Genomic DNA, 24,458 nt, shown 5'->3' with positions numbered 1-24,458 from the left:
GACATAAAATTCAGTTACCTTTTATGGGATGACAGATTATGAGACATTTATGAGCTGACTCACTCCCTTCCATCCACCATTCGGCACAAAATGGACTACACCAAAGCCATAGTAAAATACCACTCATAATTTGCATCAGACTGGGTGGTTTTAAGTTCTATATAAGTTTAATATATAAGTTCTATATAAGTTTAATATTTAAGTTCTATGTAAGTCCCCATATTCGATGCAATTTTAATTTCATTTTACCTTTTTCACTACATTTTACCCAGTTATCAACTGCCATAGATTGTACCAAAAGACTATCCGGTCACCAAAATCTTTTTAAATAAACTGTGCTGTTTCAGCCAAAGACGTGAATCCAAGGGTTCTATTTCAAACAAAGGTTTTATTCTCAAAAGCTTTGTTTCATCCTGTGAGGTGAAGATTTTTTTCCGGTTCAGAGGACGACAGCGGAAGAACAGACTGTATTGATCCCACACGTACCGTCACCACGATAAATCCGAAAGTAGCCCTGAGAAGGTCAGAAGAGGGGAGTGTTACTTGAATCGTCCAATATTGCAGGAATAAGAAGTCTAGCAGGCTTCATGATGGTAAACAGACGAAAAATGATGTGACGTTACCACCGAGGATAATCAATTTAACCGTGCGGTGGTTTGCCGGTTGAAAAATACATCATTGTAGTTTAACTGGCATGCTTTGCCCCCAGCACACTTTCACCTAGAAGTTACTCATATCTACGAGCTCGGGCATTGGGTCACCCAGCATCATTAGTTTTTGTTTGTCTTACTTTCTCTCCCCAGTTCTTTCCCCAACTATTTCGGACGATCCAGTAGGGCACATTGTGTTCACTTCCGAATCCAACGGACAACACGGCATGATTCAAACCAGATGGGGGGCATTCAGAGTGAGTTGGATGCATCACACCGGAGATATAGAACTGGAATCAACAGGCAAATAATACAAGATACAAGGATGAACTTCACTCCCGCTCACAATGAACAGAGAAAAGTAGCTGATATTCCACCAGTTCGGTCTTGATCACTGTTAAAAACAGTTCCCTTAAATCCCGTTACTTGAGGACAACCTGGGACGTTCTACTAATGTTTGCTTCATTTGACAAGGTTTAGGGGACGTTTTACAAAAAAGGTGAGCAACCCATCACCAACCAAATATGGTAGAAGGTAGAGTGTACGACGCCTTTGGTAGGCAGCTATGGTAAGTAAAGCCGATAGATTTGTGTCCATTTTGTGCTGGCTTAAAATTCAGCAATGCATACTGCGGTATGACGCAAAGAAACGATGAAAGGGGCAACTACACGCAACACTCTTACCTAATTAGATGTTTGGGTTTACTATAACTCAGAATTTGCTTAGTGTAGTGGGGTCACTAACAAAACGTTCATAAAACAAGGTTACTACCTGGAGGTAGTCCGCATTGATGCCTGCACTCAGTGGACCGTTCTTCGCAAGCCACACAGCCTGCTGATTTTCTTTGGTTGGCAGGACCAGGGATTTATTGACGTAAGCCTTGAACTTTGACCGGTCCATCTTGCACACACCGTCGGCTGCGGTGTACGGATAGTCGGCGTTGAGTTCAAGGCCACCCATTTTGACAATGTCACCATAGGTGTCCGGAGGATACCCGCCACCACAGCCATCGTCTACGGAATCACAGTCTATCAGTTGCTGAAAATGAAGGACCAGTCAAGTTTTAATCAGGTTTCATTCGTACAAGCAGACATCTTTCATTGCACAATTCTTAATTTCGGCGTATAATTTACCTGTTCACTCAATGTGAGAAGCTGCCCGGTCTTTTTAAACCACTGCCCTTCAATATTTCCTATGGTAGAAAATGCCCAGCAAGAACCACGTTCACCCTGATCCTGAATGGGACCGACTGCTCCAAGTTCCCGCCAGTCGAATTTTTCGGGGACGTCACCCAGGCCATCAAAACCATAGAGTTCCGCACGGCTGGTTTCAAGATGGAATCGAGCTCCCAGATACCTGAGACGAAACTCCTCAGCTAAAAATTAGTGTGCATTATGCACTCTCATTCTGAAACGCATTCATACCTGTTAAATCGGAAAATTTTGTGATCCCGTAGACTGCGGTCCCTTGATCATGTTTCCGAAGGTGTTGAAGTCGTTTCAAGTTGTCCCGGAAAATCGAGAATCTTAGTTTGTCATCTAAATGGAGGTTCTAAATACAAAAATTAGAACATGCCTTCGTTCTCGTAGACTTTCCTAAAATTCAGTTTGAACTCTTCGTACAGTTGACGTTCTATGAGCTCCTGTGAACAGTGAGAAATATTTTAGGGGAGTTAACCCGGTGTTTTACAATGAAAAATTTGTTACTTGAAAAGTATCAGTTATGAGGAAGCCTAGAAAACAGACACGGCCTAAAGTTTTGCAAATAAACATTCCGAAGGTTGATAGGAAACATGTTTACCTGGAAGTTGGGATTCGCAGCCACAATGGCGATACAAATAGCACACAGCAACAGAACATTTTTGTTATTCATTTTGATACTTTTGTTTGACTTCTCTCTACATTGACTATTTATGCCAGTGTTAGAGATCAAAGGTAAAGTGCGACAAGATAAACTCAAGTAGAAAACTTGCTCAAATACAAATTCAAACATCCCGACCACCTAGACGCCAACTGTTTATCAGAAGATTAAAGTCCGATTCAGGATCTCTCTTGAATTTGCTAGCGAATAAACATGTTAACATCAGATACAAATTGCTTAGAAAACAAACCTTATCTGTAGTCGCCATATGATATTTGGAATTTGAACGATGAAACTTGAAAAATTCTCTGTATCACTGGTCGAATTAGGTCATATTAATCGAGTAGGCATTTGGTGAACTGTGAAATATGCGAGGTTGTTAACTCGTCCACATCTTGAAGCACTGACTTGTGGCTACTACTGAGAACTCAAAATGAAGCAAAAGATTTGTTGATTAACAGACGAAATTTTTAAAATAAAACGGCAGTTCTGTTGTTCTGAGTGCTAGAGCCGCTTTGACGATCAAGTCAGCTTCTTGTGGTCAAAATGAGCCAGAAGACCAGAAACGGAAATATCTGGAATGGTCAAAAACAAGTGACAAGCTTTATTTCAGTAGAATTGGTCAAAAACTTCTTTTAGCTGCGGTTTGTTCATGTACAACGCTCACACATATTGAGGTCTGGTCATGCAGCAAGGTGGCTGACGCAGGGTGTGGTTTTAATATTCATCAGCATTTATTTCAAGGCGGGGGATACGCCCACTTCGAGTTTTTTTTTCAAATTACCCATGAGGTTTGGACACTTGAAAAATTCATGCGTGCTGCTATCGATGGGACCGAATAAAATAGGTTTGGACGAAACGAAATATAAATCAAGCGCCCGGGAACGCATTTATCTCGCAATTACTCTACGAAAACTGATTAAAATCAAAGGGTTAAAGTGATTTTCAAGCGTGACCTGTATTAATCAATAAGTTTGGAACATAACATACTGGGAAAATTTGCTTCGGCTGCTTGTCCGCAGCTAATAGGCCAACTTCATTCTGACTCCATCCTACTACTCGTTTGCCATTCTATATAAGTCTCTGTTCCCCGACATCCTTTGGTACCTGGGTCGATTCTTGGCTATCTTCAGCTCCGCAATCGATCTGTCCACCGTCTTCTTGTGACGTGGATTATCGATCTACCATCATCTGGAAAGTTGCACGTTATGACATGGCACAACACAGTACGGGTTTTATAATGACAGACTGGCTGATAAAGATCAGTCATTTTTTCGAAGCTTTGGACATAATATGTCGAATTGGCGGTACCTAGTGTAGGAAGACCACCCGCTTACTCTGAGACCAAGAGACCTCCCGCTCCCACTGAATCTCATTTCACAAATTTCATGCCGCTCACACCCTTCCTGTCTGTCTATAGTGTTTTCTGTCTTTTGGTCTTGTTTTCTGTGGATGCCATGAGTATCCTGGTTCGTTTTGAGGTTTCCAAATATTTTGATACGTCTGACACGTCATGAGGAAGTGTTTGATCCGATGTTACTCACCCATGCACCCACGACCCTTTCGAAGCCAGTCCAACATCATTCATATACTCATGATTTAATCTACCTTCCCACACTGGAAGTAACTTCGCCAATTCTACCCACTTGTAACAATCGTGAACCTGTCCTAAATCACCATGGAAAATTAATCACTCGTTAACGATCTCAGGAGTGAAACAATTTCCCCTGGTTACAAACGTGAGCCATAGACAAAAAGTAGGCCGTTGCACGATACACCAGATGTATTTTATAGTGTCTCTTCGGGTGTGTGCTGCAGCATTTGATATTTTACTTGAATTCGTTGTGTTTAGTTACCAAAAACTCAAACTCTAGGTGTATGGTTTTTTGAATTCACTCGCTTTACTGGGCTTGTTATACATGTCCATATATATATATATAATATATATATGAACCATCTATCAATCCACCATGCAATATTTTAATGCCCACTTGTCTATTCATCTATCTCCCTATCTATCTATTTACCTATTTACGTATCAACCCATTTATTTGTCCACTATCTACCTATCCTTGTATGTATGTATGTATGTATGTATGTTTGTATGTATGTATGTATGTATGTATGTTTGTATGTATGTATGTATGTATGTATGTTTGTATGTATGTATGTATGTATGTATGTTTGTATGTATGTATGTATGTATGTATGTATACATGGATGTATGTATGTATGTATGTACGCATGTATGTATCTCTGTGTGTATATATCTCTATGTATCTGTCCATTCAACCAGTTGTATCCACACATAAATCCACAGTGCATATTCATTTCAACACGAACGCATAGTAGAAATGACTTTCGTTATTGAACGGATTCATCTGTGGTACCAAATTCCCCTCATTTATACTCTGTTAAAAAACACAATCAAATGATCGCGCTTAACTATCCGCAGACTTACTGGGAGAAAATCCCCTCGAGATTATCTAATCATCATCATCATCATCATCATCATCATCATCACCATCATCATGGAAAGCATGAAATCAGTGTTCACCACAGATGCTTCGATTCCGCGTGCCCATAAGTTGTTTGAACGACTCACTATGAAGAAAACAATAAAAGTGGATGGTGAAGGGACTTAGCGCTAGCTTACCACCATCATTCCGACGTGCATACACCTTCAGACAATCACTCAGGCAACCTAGATGGAAACTGACGACAATAACGCCATTCGCATCGATTAGCAGCCATACCTTTTGGCGTCTTCATGCGGTCTCCATCCTGGAAAGCGAGTAGCACCGAAGATGCCCAGACGTTTCGTGATATTCTTCATACCTCTTTGCTAGGTCGAGGGTTGACCATGTCTCTGCTTCCGCTACTCTGAGATGGGCACTAAAAACAGCACTGATTTTGGGAAACAGTGGTCCAGTATACACCATAGATGGCCTAACCGACATAGCTTCTGGAGCTCAACATACTTCCTTTGGGAAGCACCCATTGCACAAAAGAAAACTCGCTTTATAATTGCCTCATCGCAGACTCGCTGACACCAACCCACACGTGCTATGGTCGTGAGACAACGACTATCAAAGACCTGAAGAACTCTCAGTTCCTCTGCTCGAACAGGCCGTCTCGCAGCCATACAACAAACAGCCCGCACTGTAGCCTGATACACACGTCCCTTGAGACTAAGGTGTCTCAAATTAGCGAACACAACCCCAGCGTTGCATATTCGTGTGACTTCACCTGTCAAAGTACACTCAGAACTGATAAAACTCCCAAGATACGTAAAACGCTTTACAACTTCGAATGTCTATCCTTGGCGTGTAAGTAACGTGTCCAGTGACCGAATGTCCGGGAGCATGACTAAATTTTGTGGGTACAAAATCGAACACCAAAGGACGGATGACTCTGGTTTGTTCATCAAAAAACACCTGCATCTGGTCCTCCCATTCGAAGACGAAAACGGAGAGTTCTCCGTATATTCTCACGTCCGGAAGTCTGAGAATACATAAAACTAATTATGTTCACAAACTTCCAGGACATTTCTTGTTGAGAAAGCTTGTCAAGGAGAACAGACTGGTCAACCAAATCGAATGCGCCTTTGGAATCTAGGAATGGTAAAAATGTGGGTTGTTTACACGTACGACATTATTCTAGCGCCTGATGGAATGTGAAGATTTGGTAGACGCAGCCCCTACCAGGCCGGGATCCCGCCTGCTGCTCTTGGGTCAGTGTGTCATCAGACGATAAAACAAAGTGACGCCAACATTCTCCTTATGACCGTGGTCAAGATGATACCCTGGCGGTAAACACACTATAAAAAAGTCCTTCGTTGAAAATGGACGCCTCTCTCCAGTTGTCTGAAACGGTCTCCTTTTTTCGAATGCAGGAAAACAGATCAAACATGCGCTGACTGGGAACTTCATCCCATCTTTGAATAATGCGGGTGTGAGGTCATCCGGACCGGAAGCTCGGTGGCGCTTCAGAGAACATATGCTTCAGAACATATCTTTACTCAAGATGTTCATTCCATTCAGATCCCTGATGGTTTCGCTCGCCGGCGGATTCCAGGGGCTGGTCACACGGATCAGCTGAAATAATCTTCAGGCTTTCTGAGCCTCTCCAAATTCCTTAGCTTTCCGCGTCCATCAGAATTTGTGGTCTCTTACTTGATATCTGATAATTCGTAGCGTCAAGATATATTCGGGACTGGTTGGGATATTTCTCCGAGATCTAAGCCGTATCGCTGTTCGCTCTGATATCCAGTGTTTGAGTGAGTCTCGTAGCGGCAAAACACCTAGCATTGTGCAGAGGGGTGGAAATCACATCTCTGTATGAATTCACAGTTGGTAGTGACTCCAGATGATTCTAGTAAATTCGTCTAACATCCGAATCTTCCAGTCTCTCAGTTGCTAAGCGATTTCCCAGCACCTTACGCGGTCGTATAAACCGAAGGGAGAAGCGACTCCGAACGAGTGCTAAATCAGAATCCACAAACGTGTTCCAAAATGACCAGCAGTTACTTATTGATCCGCAGTATGGTCTACTCGAATTCGTGACCAGCATGCCGTTGGAGGACACCATGCGACCAGACAATTGCGGCTGTTTCGGAAGTTAGTAGTACGTAAAAACAGTCTGCGACCAGCACACAGCTGAAGCAATCGTTCCCCATTGTCTGTACCTACCGAGACCAATCGACCCCTAATTGAGTCTCGGATAGGCTAAGCCTGCCCACTTGTGCATTCAGATCTCCGACAAACACCACCATATTAAAGCTCTTAGCTCGCCGCTACTAGGCATTCAGGGCGTCGTAAAACCTGCCTTTGACGAGGTCGGAGCTACAGTCAGCTGGATTTTGAACGGATGTGACAAACAAATATCGATCAAAATTTCCCTTGTGAGACTCCTACACGGACGTTACCAAACGAACAACACAGAGGTGACTATCAGCGGATATCCAATCATGCAAGAATCTTTCCTCCCGATGATCTAGGTGGATACCAACCTCCGCACATTCTGCCGCAGCAGACTATAGATCGGCAGGAGTGCATAGTAGGGAGCGAGTGGACAGGGATTAAGCGGATAGCTCATTCGTTGCGTCTGCATCTTGATTTTTTGTTTCTGATACACAGCATTCATCAATGTCAAATGAATCCAGTGTGAGAGCAACGTCAGCTTGTTGTTCTGCTTACTTCGGAGTGCAGAGGTTGAAGTCAGCCAGATAGACTAGGCATCGAATCTTATAGACTTATTTCGAGATGCCAGGCGCCCAATAACGCGCCGGTGTTGCTTGCGAAGCCAACGCAGGATGAACGGGATCATCGTACCTAAGAGCTTGCCCTACAAGGAGAAGGTTTTTGATGGGATAAAAAGGACGATGGGAATATGTGAAAGAGAAAGAATAGGGACGTCAGAGTAGCCTTTTTTCGCATACCCACTCTGCTGCGTTCAGCAGGTGAGGCGACCAAGCTGATGGCATCACACAGTGGATGATGTGATATCAGTTTAAATGCATTGTGCGATTCATGGTTGTTCGTGGGCTGGGATATTGCTAGGGCACCCAAACCTAGACAAGGGGATGATTAGGGTCTCTCAACAAAGCCTTTGTTTCAAAAGTCTGACAGAAAGGCAACGGTGTTTGGAGGAAAATTTAAGTGCATTACAATTTCTACTGGACAAGTAGTCATACTTGATCCAATCCCAACCAAGAGAACTGGGAGACTATTTTCGTCAAAGCTCTAACCATTGACCAGCCTGGAATGAGAGACCCTGTGGTGTCGGTCGAACACCCCAATCCACCAAAGCAAGATTTTGACAACTTCACTAACCGATGAGAGCCATTAATTGACACTCAACACGGATCTAGTGTGAAAATCCGAAGAGGATTGACTTACTGATTGGTTCCCCGTCTGCCTTATAACCTGGTCAATTTGGTGACCTGCTCACTTGGCCTGATGAAGCTTTTGTGTCAAAAGCGAAACGTTGCCCAAATAAAAACTACCGATTGTTCATCAAGCTCTTCTGAAACCACCAAACATAGCTCAACAAGTCGCGGAAGTACACAAATGGTCATAACACGGCAACTTCCGGTCTCTTCATGATGGCGTGTTTATCTGGAGTCAAACTGCATGATTCTTCGTAGTAAGCATTCAGCAGCCATTATGAGAAGTAAACCTTTTCTGACATCTTCACACCTTTGTCATGTATCCCACCGTTTCAAAGAGTCTCATTCACACTAAACTATCCATGAGTTTGGAGATCCAACTGGCTTCGCCCTCTGCAGCCATTTTGACGCATAAGAGCGGCTTGTTCAAATGGCTCCTTTTGAGCTTACCCGACGAAGTTCTACCTGTCGGAAGCTTTTCCATTCCATTTCACTCACCTTAAGTACAAAAATTTACCTAAAGCACATCAACGTTTAAAAGCCACTACTGCTGCTTTCATGCAGTAGTGGAGTGTGGGCTTTTCCTCTCCTGCATTCAAATTATGCTGTGGTTTCGGTTGATCATCACTCCTGTCCTTGATGTTTGCTGCACACCTGTGTGTGAATTCCTTTTAAAATCTTGTTCAGTCACCGTCTACGTTAACCTCCGATCTAGAAAGTGGACGCAAACTAGTGGGGTTTCTCCCACGTGGTTTCTCCTTCTGGTCAAAAAGCAAGCCGTTTGGTTGGGGAATCTCAGCTCCTTCTCCAGTCGCATTGAAACAATCGACAGACCCAGTCTGACGACTCAGTCAAATACCTCGAAAAATTAACCAATAAAAAGCCGGAAATTCGCCAATCCAACCATGCCACTGTACCTTTTGAGTGATAGCACTTTTTAGAATTTACAAGAGACCTGAACCAAAAATTTGCCAACCTTGGCTAAACGCCTGTAGATATTTTCATTCTTCGGGTTGAAAATGTGCACCATCCTGTTCTTTCTAAACTGTTACAGATAAAAGGGATCGAAAGCAAAGATCACAATATCACTGAAGTCATGCGAAGATATGGTTAGGGTTTTATTAGCCTGGTGCTGTAGCAATAGCTCTTGAAACCACAAAAATCGCCGAAAGACATCGCATTATTTTCTGTGGCATCGTATTTTAGAGGATATCGCAATGACATACAAATATCCTGCAGTCTTAGTTTAGCATACAACCAAACACTAACAACGGAAAACAGTTGCCGCGCTTTGACCGAAGCTTCCACATTTACTTGTCACAAACTATGAGGACTTGTTGTCACATACACTGACAGGTGGCTCGCGGCTCGATCACTTTTCACTATGACTACGTAATCCTAGAAACTCGTTTCCAGAATTCCTGGAGCAATTACAGACTTGTGAGGATTGTCAAAATTTACTGCGGAATTCGTCCATGAAAAGACCATCATCCTATTTAAAAAGTAACAGAAAACACATAGGACGTGCTTTTGTATTGACAAGCTTGTATGTAGACGATGCGTGAAACGGCCTAAAGAGGACAGCAACAATGTAACAGGACTTTAGCTGTGGAACAACCAACGTTAGCAAAGTTATATTTTCAAGTAATCACACTTTAAATTGCGTCATAACTTCTCAGTAGATAATTGCCGATGTTGCCATAAGATTGATGCCGCACGTACCATCACCTCGATAGATTCGGAAGTAACCCTGATCCGGAGAAAAAAAGCAATGTTTTTGTGAAAAAATAGTCGAATGATATCATAATGGTACACGGATTAGTATCAGAAACTGTGCCTCTCGCCACGTCCTTTATCGAGCGTATCCCATACCCGAACTGCGTTCCCGTTATGAAATAAAACTTCAGTAAATCGGATGAAAAATGATGTTGGAAATTGTGGTTTATCAACTGAGATTGCCTGCACGGACAGAACAAAGCTGTAGACATTTTAAAATTTCTGCTGTCCACCAACTTTTCGGTTTCCATTCCACTTGTAGTTCCAAGTGTATGCCAATCACAAATAAACTTCAATTTGAGATAGAAAATCGTTCCTTGAAAGAGTATAATAGCTGGCCGAGATCGAACCTCAGCGTACCTGACCCATCGCTTTCGAAATTCGATCAATGTGTTTGCAAAAGTAGTAGTATTACAGCAGTTAGCAAAAAAGCGTTTTTCACATGGACCGAACAATTATGGACCATCAGTGTTCACAACACTTCTGCTGTAGTTGTATTTTATGAACATAGTTTGTAGAATTCTTTACTGAGTGCCATTATGCCTTATTTATTATTTTTCTTTTTTTCATTGGAGTCTNCAATCTAACTTTCCATTATTTCTTGGTTATTATTATTATTATTACTATTAGTATTGTTCCGTAGTGGAGAACTTCCGTCTTGAGTTTGAATAAATCAGAATGGTAGGTTCGATCTCTCTGGTCACACTGGAGATAAAGTGTAACAAACAAGTTTTGAGCAGTGCAGATACCGATGCCATCTTCAGCTGTGCCGGTTGACGAGAGACATGATAGTCTGCTTTTATAGGTCACTTCGAACCAGTTGAATGGACGGAATTCTCGATTACGTTTTATTTGTTATTACATGGTTGCCCATATTTTGATTACCGGTCATGTTTTGCCGTTAAATCTGGGATATAATATGGATGCCTATGATCCAAACGGAACTTGCAGTTCAATAATGGTTGAAGCACTGGACACCTGCGCACATTAAGAAACTACGGAGTTGAGTGTGGTGCTGAACAGAAACCCTTGGAGTCGGTGTTAACTCGGGGGAACAAAAGCGGTTGGAGGGCTTGTGGACGCCTGTTGAAAGGACTGAGCATGATGGTGTTGCGATGACCACCAGCACCAGCTAACAGTCCTATGATCCATATACCGGCGTTATCCATCAATTACTTAAGGTTTTAGCTTACTCTCGCACCCCTCTTATCACAGTATGATGGAAGTATTCCATTGAGCCACAAATTACTATATCCTTATGGTGATAGCTGATACCTTGGCGGTGTAACATTAACCCTGCAATTGATGGTGTTGTAATTCTTAGGATTACAGTGTTCAGCACTTATTGCATCATGAATCGGGATATTAGGCAAGCTATTAAATGCCGTCTGATCGGACTTTAGACTTAGTGACCTCCTGCAAAACTGTTTAATGAGTTTTTCTGTAAACTAAGTTGGTTCAACAGATGGCGAAGACCAAGGCACAAGCGATGTGGCGATGAGTATATCAGGAAATCAATTTCATACAGTCTCACGGATACGGGATCTAACTAGATAGCCCAGAGGCCCGAATGACCTTTTCTGGTAGGCAGTGGCGGTCGGTCAGAAATACCGAGGACATTACAAATCAACGACATGAGGAAAAAATAAAATTATTGGAGATAGCGGAGAAACCCACAGTCAAATTACTGGGGAGATGTACATCTTGAATAGTAGCTTGCGTAACTTTGTAAGTGCATAACATGCACCGTGAAGCAATACGTCTTCAGGCAAGAGGATACAGCCACTGGACTCTTTCTGGATCAGTTTCAATCCAGACAAGTCACAAAGTCTCTTAGTCGACAGCGTCACTGGGGCGGTTGACGAACATCAACCTCATAGCTGTCACATGTGTTAACTCCTTAAGGTTCTTGCAGAAATTAGTGACAGAGCTATTTGCAACCGATAAATGAAGACCAAATGTTGAACGTGAGACAGGGCGACCAGGAAAATTGGTGTGATTACAAACATTTGGTTCATGCTTGATGGCATGTCTATACAGAAGAATATTGTGGTGGAAACACCGAGTAGTTTATATCATGCTCCGTGGCAAAGTGGCATGGCACACTATGACATATTCGGGTCATAAGCCAAGCAGCTTATGAATTTGTTTCCTCATTTGTCTTTGAAAACCGTCGGTGGCCTTGGAGCTTTGTTATTCATAGATAAATTAAGTCAAATTAGTGGAACTTGGGAACAACCACGAGCCTCCCACACATGCTCTACATCGCTTGAATCGTACAAATTTTCACGTCCACTTCAACACTTTATTAGCTGATTTCGCGTGAAATTTACATAAACTTACGGTGAAATAATTGGGGTGAAGTATAAGAAAACAGTTTTTGAATTTAGAAAACTGTGGACTGCTAAAAAGATTAGCACAATATGAACAGCAAATGGTTCTCACACTGCTTACAAGTTAGCATTTTTACATCTTGTCACATTCGAAAATGGTTACCATTGAGATAGGCAAACTTGTGCACACTTACAGCATCACATTCATCCGAAGTTGACTTTGGAAATACCCACAACTCTCTATAACTTAACCACATAGTCCATTAATTAAATTTGACAAGCAGATTTATTGGCACAGTGAATGTCTAGGTTCTTTTTACAAAATCTATTATAATTAGGCATTCTATGGAATATTGGGAGTCGTCTCAAAGCTCTTTGGTGCAATCTGTGGTGTTGAGTTGAAGTTACCAAGCTTTGTTGCCTATCTATTTTGTTGCAAACAGTTCGTTGGTGATTCCTACTATTCCGTTGATATCCAGTGTTGTGCGGGCCAAAATTGTTCAGAAATACACGCCTCGAGGGAAATATACGCTCAAAGCTTAGCACGCCTGCCAAAGTATTACTTCTTTCGTGACATGAACACATTTTCTGGGTCTGAGAAGCCAAAAACATTAAATTTGGCTATTTTGGCTATTTTCACTGTAGTCGTTTGTAAATCTTTTTGCAGGTGACGACTCAAGTACGAGAGACTATCAGGTGCCTGCTGTTCAAGTTTGAGTGGGATGCTGCGACACTCAGCAATTTTGAGTACGGATGTGTCAATTGCCCAGTCATGTAAATAAGGTTTTAACTGCCCCGCCACTGGCCGAATAACCTTCCTAAATAACCGAATGCGGGCACAGTGATGTGATGAAACGATTAGCGTATGAATAGTACAATGTTCCCAAGTTCCTGGATCAAAAACATTCCTGATATCTCCTATTGTGTTCCGCGATTTACAACTTCCTCGAGTGCGGGGAATTTCGATTCTTTGTTGGCATTCGTTTGCATAGTGCCGGCAGAGAAAAACTGCCAACGAATGTGGTAACACTTGATTGTTGCGGGGTTTATTTTTAGGACGGCATAACCAAGGCTGATATGCGGGGCCTATGCATACAATATTATAATATCGTTGTTATCAAAACAAACATGGGAGTCACATTGTGGAATATCCCATCTGTTTGGGAGATAGTTTCTCTCAAAGGTTGTTTTCAGCAAAAGGTGACCACTAGGTTGCCCGTGTTTCCGGAAGAATTACCGTTTGATCACGATTTGCAGATTATTTGTGAAAATTCATCCTCTACAGTGAATAATCATGGGAGGATGGTGAAGCATACCTAACATGAGGGCTTCCGGGTAAGTGGACAATAGTTATATGTGTTGTGTCCACGGTGTTCAAGGGTTCCAAAATCAATCCATGTCAGACACGAAAGTAGCGATAAGTGTGGACAGAACTTTGTCGGTTTTGCGTTGATCAAAGATTTCTGCCTATAGTCTTGTTCATTTTCAACCTCATGGACACCGAAGGTCAGTTCTTTCGGCAATAGTTTGCCATTTCGAAAGAAAAAAATGCAACCCTATCTAGCTAGAATCACTACGTCAACTTTTGTTGCAGGAAATAACACACGAGGGTTGCATGGCTGTTGATTCGTATCGCATGCATGCACAAATTTCTTCGAAAGTGGATTTGAGGCAAAATCACACCATCTACTCGTGTTCAATAATTTCTCAGAAAAGAATGTTAGGATTCATGTCTAGGTTTAAAAAAATCGATTTCTCAACCTACCTCTTCACCCCAAACTGTCCCCCAACTGTTCTTTATTATCCAGAATGGCATATTGTCTTTAGTTCCGAAGCCAACAGCTAACACGGCGTGACTGATATCTTTAACTGGACAATAGGCGGATGGTGGATGTATAATTCCCGAAACGTAAAACTGCAGACAGGAAAAAAAACAAATTCGCACATCGTAACAGACAATGTTGGATTTATAAAAAAGTACATAGTGAGCTCAGGAGACAGCAGAGCGTGTCATGTACTGCCTCACCTTAATAGCTCATTATTAGACAGCAGAGCGTGTCATGTACTGCCTCACCTTAATCAGCTCATTATAAAGAAAAGAGTTCAACGTTACACGATGCAGCCACCTCAGACGCCACAAGCTCAAAAATTATAAAAACTTATTTTGCAGACGAAATAACAATGGAAATTTCAAACAATGTAAATGACCCCAGGTAACAAGGTGTGGTGAATCAGGGCATGGTCGCCTTGCCAACACTTCGATTGTACATAAGATCAATGTTTTTTGTTGATGAGGATCGTCCCTGTGTAATCCAGCACCGGACCGATGACCTCTTACTACTTTGTGACCCGCGACCTGTAAGTTTTGAATGCACGCGGCATGCTGGCAGGTGTGTGCTATCTGTTGGGTGAGAAGTAGTAAACACTGAGTGTGTTTGTCTACAGTTCCTGAAAGCTGTTTGTCAGTTTTGCTGACGAAGGCGCCAAAGCAGAGGCAGCTCCATCATTAGACGACATGCAATGCAAAATAATCGAGCAAGCTGTTTTAGAGAGAGGGAAGAAATGTTCCCCAAGCGAATGATAGCTGAGCCACCATCTAAGGCTGCCTAAACTTAACGACTCGTTCTGAAAAAGTTGCTGACCACAGGTGTCTGTCCGAAGCCCGAGCGACTTTTGGATCTTATACTACCATCACATCTAGGAAGGATCATATTTTCCTTGTCCTTATATACACTCGTACGTGGATATTTACGAGTTTTGTACTGTGGACTGACGAGGAAGTTATCAAGACAAATACGAAATAGCAATGGCTGTCAGTTAAATAACTTTTCGGGATTTTGGAAGTAAAGTAGTTCGACACGCGTTACCCTAGCATTGATGTAGGCCCAGTATATATTGTCAGTAATTGTAATTGTAATTTCTATGTAAAGCCATTATTACATAAAGTAGGTCTTGTACAGAACATTCTGAGATTTAACTTTCATGGTTTGTGGGCTTTTCAGGTATAACCAACAGTCAAGAGCAAGTGTACCTGCAACAGTCTTGCATTAAGTGCCATGCTTATCGGTCCATGGTAAGACAGCCACTCCGCAATCGTATTCTCGTCGTTTGTCAAAGCCACCGAACTGTTCACATAAGCTACAAATTTCCCCGGATTCTGGTGGCACACTCCATCATGACCGGTGTATCGATAGTCCGCTTCAATTTCAAGGCCGCCGATTCGCCTGATGCTCTCATAGGTTGCTGGAGGATAACCTCCATTACAGCCACGGCTGGATCGGTCACAATCGACGAGTTGCTGAATTCGGAGAAGAAGAAGAAGAGTAATCAATGGGCCATGCAGGATGAGTGAAGAATTCACAGCATGCTACTAGACAAGACAGCAATTGTCGAACTGGAAAGTAGTGGTGTTGAATATAGACGCTGCGGAGCAGATAATGTTGACAGAACTGATAGTGCTACTTCCGCTAGCGATGATTATGATGATGATGATATCGATGATGATGATGATGATGGTGATGATGATTATGGTGATGATGATAATGATAATGATGCAGGGGCTCCAAGCATATCAAAGTAATAAAAAATAACTCGCTTGTGCATAACATTTCTGCAAGACTTCAGAGCAAATCACGAGAGAACAGAAAAATGATTGCAGCTGAGAACTTAGGAGGAAAAAGATCAATCTGTCAGATTCACAGTTATGTTCAGTAGAGTTCATCATCAAAACACAAAAGATCGATACATGATAAAAGGGAATGAACAAGAATGAACTCAGCATTCGATTCAGCAAGATGGGAAGGCTGTTAAGTTCATTAACCAGGAAGCGATTTTCACTAGTTTTTATATTTATATTCAGAAAGTAGTTGCGAAGCTCACGCGTATCCTTAGCTGACCGTTTGACGCTCATAAACAGGACCGCAAGCATCGCTATGCTTTGCGCATACCTTCGTGCAGAGTCAGTGTTTCCACTAAAAAAGATGATTCACCAAATAGTTTCAATTACACACTAGTGGAGTTTTAATGGGAGGCTCAACTGAATTAGGAGGGAAATTAATGGTAATGATGGTGTGCAATGATGTATGTCTGGAAGCATTTGTCGAAATGTGTCCATTTAGGGTTTAATTCCATAAGGTCAACGTAAACTTGAGGACTGTGACTGGCTCATATGCCCCAAAAATGATGAAACCAGTCGTGGACTGTTGAGGAGTTTTCAGCAACGCTATCAATAGTGTGTTACATTTAAACAATCTGCATTTTCACGGAGTACCATCAAAGACAGAATCATACTATTTTTCGCATCTTCTCCGCCTGATACCAACTGAATATTCAAGAAATTGCAAGAAGCTACCAAAGTATGGCTGTAAAAATAAGCATCTCTAAGTGCTTCCACTTTATGGAAGAGGCTGATTCAGATCTGCGAAGCGTTAGGTCTGGGTATCAAAAACTTTCGAGGAGATTTTTAATCTCACCAGTATACTCTGAGCAGACCTCGAGAAAATGAATCACATCGGCAATTAGGGACCACGGATTGTAACCTTGTGGGTTCTACAACATTTTACAGGCAGTATAGCAAAAAAAAATTTTTAGTGCTCTGGAGAGGCTCTGACTGTGGATCTTCCATCGGATAAAAAGGAAGACTTACCTTTTGGAGCAAATACATCACAAACGGCAAAAGTTCTCCCATCTTTTGTAAGCTCTGAAACTCACAAGTTGCTCTTTTTCTTTCTTTTAATTGCTAGGATCGCGTTAAAGGACTCTGATACTTCTAAGCCCATGGATTTTCCCCATATTCCTCATTGCGCTTAAGAGGTGAAGGAACATCACGCACTGGCTGTACACAAATAAAAAACAATTACAGGACGTAGAGTTTTTATTGGGTTCTGGGTAATAGTTCTCAGGCTATACAACTCTGTTTTGCTTTTTGGAACAGGTTTTACATTAAGTCGTTGGTATTTCTCAAACCACGCCCGATGAATGTGTTTCTATCGGGCTAATTTGACTGCATGGCATTTCTAGTTTATTCAACCCTTTATATTCACTCACCATCCGAAATCTCCATCCAAGTCCCATCCTCCACTCGACTACAGGTAGCTTCTGTTTTCGCGTATGGTCAAAAGACAAATGTAAACTAGGGGCTTATTAAAACTGGTGGGCTTAGACTGCAACCCAGGATCAACAAAGGATTAGACCAACGAAGAGGTCATCCTCTTGGCAGCCAAGGCATGTAATAAATTCCTGCCTCAGAAGATGCAAATTTCTAACGTTGAACAGACATGACTCAAACTGGTGGTTTCAACGGTTGCAATCAAATTTCCCGGGTAGACTTCCTGGAGAACGGATTCTTGAAAATGAGGACCCCTTATACTATATCAGACACTAGATTTTACACCAACTCTCTGACATCCATGAGAGTTTTCTCCCAGACACTGCTCCACATTTCAGGTAACAAATGGCGTGATAGACCCATTTTCAGTGTCGCACTATTCAGTGACTGACGTTATCGCACAGCAGATTTACAATTCTGAGCACGTCGCACACGAAGAAAACGAAATAGACTGCTTTTATTTGACAAACCATTTGATACAGTCTGTATATTTGTGGCGTTTTCGCACATGAATAAAATTATGCCGCGTAAGGTGTTTTAGTCCAAAGAACAAAATTTCTAATCTAGAAGACTTGAAACCTTCAAGAGAGTACAACTCCTGACTGGATTTGCACCAATTAAGAAAAAGACTTATTTTTTACAGGAGATGCTTGAACATGGAACCCATCAATATAAAGTATGTCAAGAGTTACCTGTTTGCTCAGACTAACGAGCTGACCAGTTTTACGAAACCATTGACCCTCAATGTTGCCGATGACGGAAAATGCCCAGCAAGAACCACAGTGACCCTGATCCAGCACTGGCCCAACAGCACCGTATACTCGCCAGTCGTAGTCCTGGGGGATGGAAACGGAGTCCTTTTTCACATAACTGTGCGACGTCGTCGAGTATTGCTGATCACGGCGAAGGCCCAAAAAGGCTTCCCGAAATTCGTCGCCTGCAGTTCAAGTATGGAAATGCAAAGGCCACGTAAGTGGGACTTCTTCCAAGGCAATCTATACAGATTGCTGAAGTTACTTTACTGAAGCCCTTAGGTCAAGGAATGGAAATTATACTTCCAATGATTAATGGGTAACTGAAACTGGCTTAATATATCGCTTGAATCAACACCATACTACGCCATCTTACCAGTGAGATCCGAAAACCGCGTTACACCGTAAAGAGCTGTTCCACGTTCAAGAGTTTGATAAAACTCTGCTTGTTTTAGATTGTCCTCGAAAATATTGAAACGCTTGATATCGTCTAAGTTACAAATAACTGTCTTGACTCGACAAACTGACCATCAACCTCATAGGATTTGCTGTAGTTCCTTTTGAATTCCTCATATAGCTGACGTAGTCTTGTTGGATCCTGGACGCAGAATACGCATTATTCAATTTGCTACAGCCGCTACGTACCAATCGGTAGGCGTCGGTGTAGGACAGTATATGAGTGAGCAGGTAAAACAGACAAACACGTTGCATTTTACTCGGATGCAAATAACACCCTTGTTGGCGCACTTATATCGTCAACACGCAGCAAAGGTCACCGTGATGTTTGTAGTAACGTTTCACCGATGTTTGAACAAGAACGGTGATTCAAAGTGAACTCGTCTAGAGTGCACACGAGAATCCGTCGGGGATTACACACCCTACTTCTTCAGGTTTACATCGGAGAATTCACATGGAATTTCGCATGAACTTTTCGGCAGACAGCTAGTGATCACATTTACTTCATCCGCGGCATGTTCTAGAAAGACGGGATCACCAAACAATGAGCGAGCTTCCTGGCAGACATAATTGTGCCCTGAAGAATGTCATCGAGTTCTACTTAACAAGCATGACCACATTTCGTATGCAGCGTTCTTCACACTTGGCAGTGCTGCTATCCGTCCAGTTTCCAAACTTCAATGAGTGCCTCAGCATGGGGAAAAATTTTCACCTTATTCTTTACAGTAGTCAAATTTGTGAGTCTTTATGGGGGACAACTATGCTCTACAGTCGTTTGTCTTATATTTGTTTCATCTACAGCTTTTTGAGACAAATACAGTTAATTTTATTTTTTTTATAAAGTCATTTAGTGCCAAAAAGCCAAAAAGGAATAAAAGTCCGTTTTAACCCGAGTTGTAAAAAAACTGTAGCATGCCTCTCACAAAGCTCTAGGATCATTGGAACCTGCGGCCTCCTTGTTGCAAGCAGCTGATCAGTAGTGCGATCAACTCGCACTTGTACAAAGAGGCTTCAACGTCTTCGAAAGAAACATTCGTTACGTTGGTTGAGTTACTCTCAACTTTATTAACAAGGTGCTTACACATGCTATTCATATAGAACGAGCGCTGGATCAAAAGGAGCATATCCAACAGGGTTAATATTTTCACGTAGAGATCCTGATTGCAATTTATGCGGACTAAATACCCAACCACCCAGTACGTCTAATGCGTAAAACGACACTGTGTTTTTACAATTTTAGGGATGATGCAGAGTGCCCATAGTTCTAATTCACCATATGAAACTTTCAGTGCGGCCATCCAATTGAAGAAAAGGATTAACTCCGAAAGTTGAACGTTAACAGAATTACCGATGCAATCAATTTCACAAGATGTAAGCCCTAGATTACAACCGCTGTCACCCTCCACGCACTTCAGATTAAGCAAGCGTACAATTAGGGACAATATCGGTGGTTCAGGTGACATGGAAGCTCGCTGTTACGAGTCACCTAAAGTTCGGAGAACCAAAGCCTCCTTAGAAAACTCGAATCCTACGCTACAGAAACGTGATATCTGTGGAGGTTCAGAAGCAGGCCCCTTAAACTGTCGTACCAGTAATCAAATGGAAGAGAAGCATGTAGCCGTTATCGGCGATTTCGTAGACATTCATTGGCTGTCCCACATTTGTAAACGAACGTCGCAAATAAGTTCCACAGGTTCCGTAATAAACGGCACCTTCCATCAGACGCGAGGTGAGTTACGTGGAAACCACCATGGAACCCATCAATATAAAGTATGTCAAGAGTTACCTGTTTGCTCAGACTAACGAGCTGACCAGTTTTACGAAACCATTGACCCTCAATGTTGCCGATGACGGAAAATGCCCAGCAAGAACCACAGTGACCCTGATCCAGCACTGGCCCAACAGCACCGTATACTCGCCAGTCGTAGTCCTGGGGGATGGAAACGGAGTCCTTTTTCACATAACTGTGCGACGTCGTCGAGTATTGCTGATCACGGCGAAGGCCCAAAAAGGCTTCCCGAAATTCGTCGCCTGCAGTTCAAGTATGGAAATGCAAAGGCCACGTAAGTGGGACTTCTTCCAAGGCAATCTATACAGATTGCTGAAGTTACTTTACTGAAGCCCTTAGGTCAAGGAATGGAAATTATACTTCCAATGATTAATGGGTAACTGAAACTGGCTTAATATATCGCTTGAATCAACACCATACTACGCCATCTTACCAGTGAGATCCGAAAACCGCGTTACACCGTAAAGAGCTGTTCCACGTTCAAGAGTTTGATAAAACTCTGCTTGTTTTAGATTGTCCTCGAAAATATTGAAACGCTTGATATCGTCTAAGTTACAAATAACTGTCTTGACTCGACAAACTGACCATCAACCTCATAGGATTTGCTGTAGTTCCTTTTGAATTCCTCATATAGCTGACGTAGTCTTGTTGGATCCTGGACGCAGAATACGCATTATTCAATTTGCTACAGCCGCTACGTACCAATCGGTAGGCGTCGGTGTAGGACAGTATATGAGTGAGCAGGTAAAACAGACAAACACGTTGCATTTTACTCGGATGCAAATAACACCCTTGTTGGCGCACTTATATCGTCAACACGCAGCAAAGGTCACCGTGATGTTTGTAGTAACGTTTCACCGATGTTTGAACAAGAACGGTGATTCAAAGTGAACTCGTCTAGAGTGCACACGAGAATCCGTCGGGGATTACACACCCTACTTCTTCAGGTTTACATCGGAGAATTCACATGGAATTTCGCATGAACTTTTCGGCAGACAGCTAGTGAACAAATTAGCTCCATCCGCGGCATGTTCTAGAAAGACGGCATCACCGAACAATGATCGAGCTTCCTGGCAGACATAATTGTGCCCTGAAGAATGTCATCGAGTTCTACTTAACAAGCATGACCACATTTCGTATGCAGCGTTCTTCACACTTGGCAGTGCTGCTATCCGTCCAGTTTCCAAACTTCAATGAGTGCCTCAGCATGGGGAAAAATTTTCACCTTATTCTTTACAGTAGTCAAATTTGTGAGTCTTTATGGGGGACAACTATGCTCTACAGTCGTTTGTCTTATATTTGTTTCATCTACAGCTTTGTGAGACAAATACAGTTAATTTTTAGTGAGGATTTTATTTTATTATAAAGTCACTTAGTGCCAAAAAGCCAAAAAGGAATAAAAGTCCGTTTTAACCCGAGTTGTAAAAAAACTGTAGCATGCCTCTCACAAAGCTCTAGGATCATTGGAACCTGCGGCCTCCTTGTTGCAAGCAGCTGATCAGTAGTGCGATCAACTCGCACTTGTACAAAGAGGCTTCAACGTCTTCGAAAGAGACATTCGTTACGTTGGTTGAGTTACTCTCAACTTTATTAACAAGGTGCTTACACATGCTATTCATATAGAACGAGCGCTGGATCAAAAGGAGCATATCCAACAGGGTTAATATTTTCACGTAGAGATCCTGATTGCAATTTATGCGGACTAAATACCCAACCACCCAGTACGTCTAATGCGTAAAACGACACTGTGTTTTTACAATTTTAGGGATGATGCAGAGTGCCCATAGTTCTAATTCACCATATGAAACTTTCAGTGCGGCCATCCAATTGAAGAAAAGGATTAACTCCGAAAGTTGAACGTTAACAGAATTACCGATGCAATCAATTTCACAAGATGTAAGCCCTAGATTACAACCGCTGTCACCCTCCACGCACTTCAGATTAAGCAAGCGTACAATTAGGGACAATATCGGTGGTTCAGGTGACATGGAAGCTCGCTGTTACGAGTCACCTAAAGTTCGAAGAACCAAAGCCTCCTTAAAAAACTCGAATCCTACGCTAAAAAAACGCGATATCTGTGAAGGTTCAGAAGCAAGCCCCTTAAACTGTTGTACCAGTAATCAAATGGAAGAGAAGCATGCAACCTTTATCGGCGAAAGGGGGAAGGACCTTCGCCGTGGAGCTGTTCATTAGCAAACACTAAATAAGCGGTTAAAAACTATTAAACAGGAAAGTAACCATCTCATATGTACCTTGTTTTCAGATGCTGAAAATCCTCAGGCGTCTTCTTGAACTTTCGTAGACATTCATTGGCTGTCACACATTTGTAAACGAACGTCGCAAATAAGTTCCACAGGTTCCGTAATAAACGGCACCTTCCATCAGACGCGAGGTGAGTTACGTGGAAACCACATAATACTCGTGCGTATCCGCCGGCACACCGCTAGATAAAAACAATTCATAGTCATACTGAGATAATCGCACTGCAATGAGAAAACAATCGCTAAATGATCCTGGTCAAGCATTCATGACACTTGTTTTAACCTGATATCAGTCGAATTAAAAGGAAATTGAAAGCTAAATGTAGTCAGTGAGGTGGTTGGTCATGAAGGCGAATGATTCCAAAATTGCAGAATTCTGCTTGCTACAGGAGATGAGATAGAAGGGACTTCGTTTGTCTCATGCGGAAATTCATTTCTGCCAATCGGCGAGGCATCTACGGAAAGTTTGAAGGACCACAATATACAACAGCGGTCGATCTTTGAAAGATCCACAGAACATCAAAGTAGAATGGGATGAAATTACGCCGTCGTTTGACGCTACAAAACGTTTACCACATTTTAACTTAGGTTTTCTCAGACTTCCATGGGAGACAGTAATAGAACTACTTCACATCAACTCAAACACAATACAGAAAAGTATGTCGAAATATTGACAGCTATTTGGCGCATTAATATCTCCTAGAAAGCTCAAAAGACACTTGCGAGCCGACTGATAAGTCCGACGAGAAGAGAACCTATACCTGATCAAAATAACGCGACAGGGAATCTCCGCATCTACTTGGACTTTTGTATGAAGGCACAATCCAGCTTTGATGGTCAGATAATTCGGCTGTTGAAATGAAGTCTACTGGGATGAACAATATCGCCGAGGGGGTGGTGCATTCGCACTTTCAGCCATCGACTCACATCTGTGAACATGGACGACACTTTCGTCGTTGCCAAACGCGATTCAGTAGAAAGTACACAAAAATGGTTCGAATCTGTATTTGGTGAGATTAGCCTACCAGACGGAGTGGGAAAACAACACACTGTCATTCTAGGACACATTGGTAAACAGAAATGTAGATGGGACCACCAAACTTACGTATGTCGGAAACGTCTGCCTCGAACAACTGCTTAACTACTTCAGCAACCATCCAATAATTCATCTGATTGTTGCGTTCCAACCCCTACGCAGTCATTCTGTCGTCCTGGCGTATTTAGTATGGTGAGCTCCCACCAAATGGTAAACTGTATCACAGTTGGAGCGTGAACACTGCTTATTCAGACTTGAAAGTCTAGATACTTCCACTGTGCGCTGGTGGAGAAGTTGTCAGATATTCGCCTGTCAGATATCCGGAGTTCGAGCTCCGGTATCGTCAAGGATGTGCACTGCTAACGGGCTCTAATGCGAGTGAAACTCGGGTCGAGTGTTTCCATGTATATTGTGTACTCAACTAGTATAACTGCGCCAGTGCAGGTGACGGCCGTCCAAATGCAAGTGATACGCATGTGTATTCTACAAATCACGCAACCGCCTCTAACACACACGCACACGAACACAAGGGGTTCAAGGTCAGGGCT

The 24,458-nt window shown here is 42.3% G+C and overlaps 1 protein-coding gene across 1 annotated transcript; it reads right to left on the bottom strand.

Moving 5' to 3' along the window:
• Positions 1-1,362: 1,362 nt before the first annotated feature.
• Positions 1,363-21,298, bottom strand: T265_12431 (hypothetical protein; the record flags this gene model as incomplete). Its single annotated transcript, XM_009163847.1, has 10 exons — positions 1,363-1,688; positions 1,784-2,025; positions 2,075-2,201; positions 18,309-18,553; positions 18,745-18,858; positions 18,893-18,996; positions 20,235-20,296; positions 20,611-20,855; positions 21,047-21,160; positions 21,195-21,298. Coding segments are annotated over 10 exons (1,626 nt in total), but the record flags the coding sequence as incomplete, so codon positions are not given.
• Positions 21,299-24,458: the final 3,160 nt, after the last annotated feature.

The sequence above is a fragment of the Opisthorchis viverrini genome (genome assembly GCF_000715545.1).
Source record: "Opisthorchis viverrini unplaced genomic scaffold opera_v5_1, whole genome shotgun sequence".
NCBI classification, from domain to species: domain Eukaryota; kingdom Metazoa; phylum Platyhelminthes; class Trematoda; order Opisthorchiida; family Opisthorchiidae; genus Opisthorchis; species Opisthorchis viverrini.
The sequence above is the reverse complement of the archived record's forward strand: the minus strand, read 5'-3'. Positions and strand labels throughout refer to the sequence as shown.